This window comes from Oncorhynchus kisutch, unplaced genomic scaffold (genome assembly GCF_002021735.2).
Source record: "Oncorhynchus kisutch isolate 150728-3 unplaced genomic scaffold, Okis_V2 scaffold4077, whole genome shotgun sequence".
In the NCBI taxonomy this organism is placed as follows: domain Eukaryota; kingdom Metazoa; phylum Chordata; class Actinopteri; order Salmoniformes; family Salmonidae; genus Oncorhynchus; species Oncorhynchus kisutch.
Genome location: NW_022266022.1, coordinates 121,582 through 130,437, shown reverse-complemented (window position 1 = coordinate 130,437; position 8,856 = coordinate 121,582). Strand labels below are relative to the sequence as shown.

Sequence of the window (8,856 nt, the reverse complement as noted above, 5' to 3'; positions counted from 1 at the left end):
AATTGCTGCCCAAATAAATGTTTCACAGAGTTTCACAGAGTTGAACTAACAGACACATCTCAATATCAACTGTTCAGAGGAGACTGTGTTAATCAGGCCTTCATGGTCGAATTGCTGCAAAGAAACCACTACTCAAGGACAGCAAAAAGAAGAAGAGACTTGCTTGGGCCAAGAAACACGAGCAAACCTTCACATTGACCCTGTACTGGTACCTCCTATATATAGCCTCCACATTGACTCTGTACTGGTACCCCCTGTATATAGCCTTCACATTGACTCTGTACTGGTACCTCCTGTATACAGCCTCCACATTGACACTGTACTGGTACCCCCTGTATATAGCCTCCACATTGACACTGTACTGGTACCTCCTGTATACAGCCTCCACATTGACTCTCTGCCGGTACCTCCTGTATATAGCCTCCACATTGACACTCTACTGGTACCTCCTGTATATAGCCTCCACTATGACTCTCTGCCGGTACCTCCTGTATATAGCCTCCACATTGACACTCTACTGGTACCCCCTGTATATAGCCTCCACATTGACTCTGTACTGGTACGCCCTGTATATAGCCTCCACATTGACTCTGTACTGGTACCCCCTGTATATAGCCTCCACATTGACTCTGTACTGGTACGCCCTGTATATAGCCTCCACATTGACTCTGTACCGGTACTTCCTGTATATAACCTCCACATTGACTCTGTACTGGTACCCCCTGTATATAACCTCCACATTGACTCTGTACTGGTACCTCCTGTATATAGCCTCCACATTGACTCTGTACTGGTACCCCCTGTATACAGCCTCCACATTGACTCTGTAAACACGGTATAGTTTTTTTATTGTGTAACTTTTTTTCTTACCTCTTATTTTTCTTAACTACATTGTTGGTTAAGGGCTTGTCAGTAAGAATTTCACGGTAATGTCTACACCTGTTGTAGCTTTGTAGCGTAGCTTTAAGGGAATAGTATGGTCACATCTAGATAAAGAATTAACAGAGTAAATGTGTATAAACACACTTCCTATTCATGGAAGTATTTATTCATCATCTACATATTCATATTACGCTTCTATGTCTGTGTACAGGAAAGTATTAGTTGTAAGACGTAAGAGAAAATATATCAGCTTATTGTTAAATAATTATGACGTTCTTTCCAATACAAAAAGTGTTGTAACTATTGTTTCCAAACTGCGTTACCCACTCCAGCCAGCAGATGGCGATGAGCGTCTTTCAGGTGATGCTTCTTGTGTGACGTATAATGGACTGGACGGGACGCTTCTTCAGGAACAACAACACGGATACTATTTCAACCACCTGGGTAGCTTGCTAGACAATGTTAAACTGAAATATTGACGTTTTAGGCCATGTTAATGTACATTAGCTAATCCCAGTGTATAAAACACATTTCAGTTGACGTTAACTTGAACCTAATTTGCTTGTTCAAGTTGCAAATTTGTTAAAGATTGATACTGCGCCTAGCACTAGGCTATTCGCTAATGCTAGCTAGCTAGCTAACATCCCTGACCATGAGCTCATTAAACTACTCCTCCCCTGCTGAAGAAGAGGATGTCCGCTGTCCGGAGAAAGAAGCTCTGGCGCTGAACATTGTCGTGAAAGATGAAGAGGAGGATATTACAGTGAAAGGAGAGAAAGATGCTCTGCCGCTGAACATTGTCGTGAAAGACGAAGAGGAGGAGGATATTACAGTGAAAGGAGAGAAAGAACCTTTCAGAATGAAAAAGGAGGAAGAGGAGGCTGTTATAGGGAAAGAGGAGGCATACTCTTCCTCTCTAAAAGGTTCTATCTCAGTAACGGTGAAGGAGGAAGAGGATTTGGTAGTGAAAGAGGAGGAAACAGAATATCAGATTAACACCAGTGAGTACTGTCCTAAAAACAGGGGCACAAACTATGCAGTTGTTGAACTAATGTGTGGTTTTAAAGTGGCATTCTACTGAAGTTCTACACTTGAATATGTTGTTCAGTACTGTAGGAATTGTTAAAGGGTCAATCTGCCAATTAATGTGTGGTTTTTAAGGGGCATTCTACTGAAGTTAAGTTCACTTCAATGTGATGTTCAGTACTTATATAAATTGTTAAAGGGTCAATCTGCCATTGCTACATATATTTTTGGGACTTTTAAATTAGATTTAATTATATATAACAGGCTTTTAAAATGTAATAATGGAGCATAATTTATACTTAAAATATCAAAGGGACACAAAAGGCATCCAATTAATTTAGAGATATTAATGCCTCTGATAAGACCCTATGACTGTAATAGACAGTAATAATTGATAATGGTAATAAGTTCACCATCTGTTTGATGTTCTCGTTAACACAGGAGAGAGACATGACTATCGTGGATCCTCTGGGGAGCCTCAACAACATCCTGATGCTGACGAGACAGAGAAGAGTCTCTCCAGATCAGAACACCAGATGGTACAGCTTGGTCTGGTCTAGCATACAGCTTTCTCTATCGGGGGCTGGGTTTCTATAAGGCACTTTATGACAACAGTGACATCAGCATCCATAATGATATGTGTCTGTGTCCCCTCTTTATGGTTACCAGGACAGTGCTAGCCCTTCCCCCCTCCCAGAGTCCCTGTGTCGTGCCTCTCCCGGTAGCACCTTACTACTGGGTATGAAGAGGTTGTCTGTGCTGCTGGTGGACTGCAGGAAAACAACAGGGCTGAGTGGAACTGTGAGAGGAGGAGAAGAGAAGAAAGGATCAGATTTGACACATCAAAGTAAGTGCTGTAGTTTGAACAAATAAAATAGATCTGCCCATTGGTATCTGTTCCCAATAGGGCTGTCCCCGACTAAAACAAAAACAACTTTGCACACTCTTGGTATTCTCTCAACCAGCTTAACCTGGAATGCTTTTCCAATAGTCTTGAAGGAGTTCCCACATGCTGGGCACATGTTGGCTACTTTTCCGTCACTCTGCGGTTCCAACTCATCTCAATTCATCTCAATTTGGGTTGAGGTCGGGTGATTGTGAAGGCCAGGTCATCTGATGTAGCACTCCATCACTCTCCTTCTTGGTCAAATAGCACTTACACAGCCTGGTTGTGGTTGGGTCATTGTCCTGTTGAATGCTGATGCTGGTTAAGTGTGACTTGAATTCTAAATAAATCACAGTGTCACCAGCAAAGCACCATCACTCATGAATGCTCATCAATGCTTCCCGGTGGGAAACACACATGTGGAGATCATCCATTCACCTACTCTGCTTCTCACAGACATGTCGGTTGGAACCGGAAATCTCAAATTTGGACTCATCAGACCAAAGGACAGATTTCCACCGGTCCATTGCTCATGCTTCTTGATTCACACAGACTCCTCTGAACAGTTCATGTTGAGATGTGTCTCTTAATTGAACTCTGTAAATTCATTTATTTGGGCTGCATTTTCTGAGGGTCTGTTTTTTGCGACTGTACTTAAAGAAAGTTTCAATGTTCTTGAAATATTCGTTATTGACTGACCATGTCTTCAAGTAATGATGGGCTGTTGTTTCTCTTTGCTTATTTGAGCCATTTGGACTTGGTCTTTTACCAAATAGGGCTGTCTTCTGTATACCCCTTTAACTTGTCACAACGCAACTGATTGGCTCAAACGCACTAAGAAGGAAAAACACAAATTAATATTTAAACAATGCACACCTGTTAATTGAAATGCTTTCCAGATGACTACCTCATGAAGCTGGTTGAGAGAATGCCAAGAGTGTGCAAAGCTGTCAAGACAAAGGGTGGCTACTTTGAAGAATCTCAAATATAAAAAACTTTTTGATTTGTTTAACACTTTTTTAGTTTACTACATGATTCCATTTGTGTTATTTCATAGTTTTGATGTCTTCACTATTATTCTACAATGTAGAAAATAGTTTTGAAAAATAAAGAAAAACCCTTGAATGAGTCGGTGTGTCCAAACTTTTGACTGGTTCTCTTTACACAGTGGGTAGAACAAGTATTTGATACACTGCCGATTTTGCAGGTTTTCCTACTTACAAAGCATGTAGAGGTCTGTCATTTTTTATCATAGGTACACTTCAACTGTGAGAGACGGAATCTAAAACAAAAATTAAGGAAATCACATTGTATGATTTTTAAGTAATTAATTTGCATTTTATTGCATGACATAAGTATTTGATACATCAGAAAAGCAGAACTTAATATTTGGTACAGAAACCTTTGTTTGCAATTACAGAGATCATATGTTTTCTGTAGTTCTTGACCAGGTTTGCACACACTGCTGCAGGGATTTTGGCCCACTCCTCCATACAGACCTTCTCCAGATCCTTCAGGTTTTGGGGCTGTCGCTGGGCAATACCGACTTTCAGCTCCCTCCAAAGATTTTCTATTGGGTCCAGGTCTGGAGACTGGCTAGGCCACTCCAGGACCTTGAGATACTTCTTACGGAGCCACTCCTTAGTTCTGGGCGGATCCCTCACCTTCCTCGTGATCATTGATGCCTCACGAGGTGAGATCTTTCATGGAGCCCCAGACAGAGGGTGATTGACCGTCATCTTGAACTTCTTCCATTTTCTAATAATTGCGCCAACAGTTGTTGCCTTCTCACCAAGCCGCTTGCCTATTGTCCTGTAGCCCATCCCAGCCTTGTGTAGGTCTACAATTTTATCCCTGATGTCCTTACACAGCTATCTGGTCTTGGCCATTGTGGAGAGGTTGGAGTCTGTTTGATTGAGTGTGTGGACAGGTGTCTTTTATACAGGTAACAAGTTCAAACAGGTGCAGTTAATACAGGTAATGAGTGGAGAACAGGAGGGCTTCTTAAAGAAAAACTAACAGGTCTGTGAGAGCTGGAATTCTTACTGGTTGGTAGGTGATCAAATACGTATGTCATGCAATAAAATGCAAATTAATTACTTAAAAATCATACGATGTGATTTTCTGGATTTTTGTTTTAGATTCTATCTCTCACAGTTGAAGTGTACCTATGATAAGTGCGTAAGCCCACCCACTTGGGAGCCAGGCCCAGCGAATCAGAATTAGTTTTCCCCACAAAAGGGCTTTGTTACAGAGATAAACACTCCTCAGTTTCATCAGATGTCCGGGTGGCTGATCTCAGACGATGTGGAGGTCCTTGATCTGCGGTTGTGAGGCCTGTTGGACGGACTTCCAAATTCTCTAAAAAGACATTGGAGGCGGCTGATGGTAGAGAATGCAACATTCAATTCTCTGGTAGCAGCTCCAGTGGATATTCCTGCAGTCCCCAATCCATTTGCACACTCCCGCAAAACTTGAGACATCTGTGGCATTGTGTTGTGTGACAACTGTATATTTTAGAGTGGCTTTTTATTGTCCCCAGCACAAGGTACACCTGTACTGCTGTTTAATCAGCTTCTTGATATGCTGTCACGTGGATGGATTATCTTGGCAAAGCAATGTAAACAAATTTACACAAATTGGAGAGTGGAGATTTCATTCTGGTCTCTTTTTATATAAACACTGTCTTTGGCAGGAGGAAAACCAAACTTGGAGGAACCAAAGACCTCCACAACATCAAGACGACACCTCTGCTCCCAGATCAAGTTAGGAAGCCTGAAAAGACCTGAGAGGACACACACAGGAGAGAAGCCATACCATTGTGGCCAGTGTGGAAAGAGTTTTAGCCTGTTAGGAAGCCTGAAAGCTCATGAGCGAATACACTCAGGAGAGAAGCCATACAATTGCGGCCAGTGTGGAAATAGTTTTAGTCAGTTAGGAAACATGAAAAGACATGAGCGAATTCACACAGGGGAGATGCCATACCACTGCTCCCATTGCGGAAAGAGTTTTAACCATTTACTTAACATGAAAAGACATGAGAGGATACACACAGGAGTGAAGCCTCACCATTGCTCCCAGTGTGGAAAGAGTTTTATGCAGTTAGGTATCCTCAAAGATCATTTGCGAATACACACAGGGGAGAAGCCTTACTACTGCTCCCATTGTGGAAAGAGTTTTAACCATTTACTTAACATGAAAAGACATGAGAGGATACACACAGGAGTGAAGCCTCACCATTGCTCCCAGTGTGGAAAGAGTTTTATGCAGTTAGGTATCCTCAAAGATCATTTGCGAATACACACAGGGGAGAAGCCTTTCCTTTGCACTCAGTGTGGAAAGAGTTTTAGCCAGTCAGGAAACCTGAAAGTGCATGAGCGAATTCACACAAGGAAGAAATCTTACCACTGATCCCAGCGTGCAATGCGTTTTTACCCAATTAGGACACCTGAAAGAAGACATGAGACCGCACACGGGGGAGAAGCCTTACAAATGTTCAGACTGGGGGGAAGGCATTTTACTCATCAGTAGCGTAAAAAAAATGTGAGAATCCACACAGGAGAGAATGTTTACTTGTTTATATATAACTATTTCTGGATTTTTGTCTTCTCATTTTGTCTGTCATAGTTGTAGTGTACCTATGATGAAAATTACAGGCCTCTCTCATCTTTTTAAGTGGGAGAACTTGCACAATTGGTGGCTGACTAAATACTTTTTTGCCCCACTAAGTGTATGTAAACTTCCAACTTCAACTGTATATATTATTTGAAATGCTAATCCTTTGCACACGAATGCTCACTCATTCAGGATTAATTGCAGTCAATATATATTTACGCCGTTGTGATCTGTTGGAATCCGGTCCGTCTGCTGGAGAGTTCATCTGAGTCTCTCTCCTTCTGTTTCCCTGAAGTTCAAAGTCTTTCTTGGTTAGAATGGATACCTCAGATTACCATTCAGAAATGTTCTCATAGAATAGATGTTTCGGCGGTTGTCGTCATCCCAGGTTTACATCATTTCTAGCTGCCCCCACAGACCCACCAATGCTCTTACTCTGTTGGGATTGATAGTCTCAGAGTTGAACCATTTCCAGCCGTGTAGCCAATGCTCCACGTGGGATGGTTTTCTAGTCTTGGTCCTCAAATGTGCCACCTCAGCTTACACCAAGGTATGCGTTGTCTAAACTATTCGCAATCACAGCTCACGCTGTGATTGGTTTGCTCAGTCTGAAGAGGATTTTTTTTTAGGGGGGCTTTTATTCGAAACAATAGGATAGGCGGTTCCATGGCGCCAGATCATGTCTGTGCCCTCGGGGACGGACCAATGACTTAGTTACACTTTTAAAGGAATACAATTCTCTCACATTAAAGGTTTAACATCACATTACATCATTTCATATATAGTTGCATCTTTACTCATTCATTTTATACAAGAATTAGATGCAAACCCCATAATTGAGAAATGTACACATTGAGACATAGTTATGTGTGCTTCCTGTCCTCTCCGAGGTCACCAAATGAAACACACTCAACATAACTGTCACTTAAGTGTCCACAGACCCTTCCCACACTCTCAAAGGTGGACAAATAGTTTAATTTTGCCATTTTGGGGATTTAGGAGTTCGGCCACGTGAATTCCTTTGTTCACTCTGTGGTCTCTCTCTGTATGAAAAGGGGGAGAGAGTCTACGCCAGGTATTTACGACCTGAGATAACAGAACCTGGGTGTAGGAGAGGGGGAAGCCACAATCTATACCCAGAAAAGGCCACATCATGACAATATGGAGTATTTCAGTTTGAATATAATGTACATCAGTTTCCTTGTGTTCAAATGTAGGATAGATCAGATTCCATGTGTTTAAATGGTCCTTTTTTAAACTCTCTGTGTGTTTATCTGGGTGTGTCATTCCTCCAGCACTACAGATAATCAAGTGATATTTGGATGTGATGCATTAGTTCCATTGTTGACATTTGCATTGTAGCCCACTGATGATTTAATGAAATGAAAATGTTCAGACTCTGTAATGGAAAATGTTAATTGTTTGTGTGTCCACATAACTGAGTATGTGACTAACCTTGTGAAACTGTCCTATTATAAGCTCCTGTTCTTGGGAGTATCATCCTGTGTTGCAAACCAATTTACACCTGTGTCCTTGTATGAATAAAGTCCCGCCCAGGAACAGGAAACTATAAAGATATTTGCTAGTCACTCAATACTTCAGGAAATCAGACTGTCTACACTGCGCTGTGTAACTCTGTTATTCTCTCTGAGCTCAGAAATAAAGAATCTTGGTTTGACTTGGACTCCAGCAGATCCTTATTTTATAATATCCACCACAACTCTCCCAAGGATTGCTGTTTATCATTGTCTCAAAGAAGAGTTCCTCGTTCCACTTTCCTGAATTTACAGGCCTCCCACTGATTGAATAAACATTGTTTCCACAGGTAAAATTTTGTGTTTCACCCAACCAGCAACCGAAATCCAATGACTGGTAACATTTTGTGTTTCACCCAACTTGCAACCTAAATCCAATGACAGGTAACATTTTGTGTTTCACCCAACTTGCAACCTAAATCCAATGACTGGTGACATTTTGTGTTGATTTCATGTTAAATTAACTTTAGTTGACAAATCAAAGAAATGTAAATAGAAACTAGATTGCTACCTCATGATGGGTATAGGGACAATTAGAGTATCATGTAGTAGCCTAAACCTATTGCTGTTACATTGAACAGGGTGAGTGAAATATGAATGACAGTCGTCCAATATGCTGTAATAGAATTAAGGCCATGCTCATGAAAAAACAAATCGTCCTGCCTCATCTTAAACGGCACTAACCACCACTGTTTGGGTGGTGGACCACTCTTGGTACACATGGGAAACTGTTGAGCTGAAAAACCCAGCAGCGTTGCAGTTCTTGACACAAACCGGTGCGCCTGGCACCTACTACCATACCCCGTGCAAAGTAACTTAAATATTTTGTCTTCCCCATTAACTCTCTAAATGGCACACATGCACAATCCATGTCTCATGTCTCAAGGCTTAAAAATCCTTATTTAACCGGCC

The 8,856-nt window shown here is 41.5% G+C and overlaps 1 protein-coding gene across 1 annotated transcript; it reads left to right on the top strand.

Annotated features, from left to right (window-relative positions):
• The first annotated feature begins 1,254 nt into the window (after positions 1–1,254).
• On the top strand, positions 1,255–8,087 carry LOC116373864 (zinc finger protein 250-like). Its single transcript, XM_031822158.1, has 4 exons — positions 1,255–1,883; positions 2,350–2,447; positions 2,578–2,755; positions 5,490–8,087. The coding sequence occupies exons 1-4, from the start codon at positions 1,535–1,537 to the stop codon at positions 6,203–6,205; spliced, it is 1,341 nt and encodes a 446-aa protein (XP_031678018.1). The 5' UTR covers positions 1,255–1,534; the 3' UTR covers positions 6,206–8,087.
• Positions 8,088–8,856: the final 769 nt, after the last annotated feature.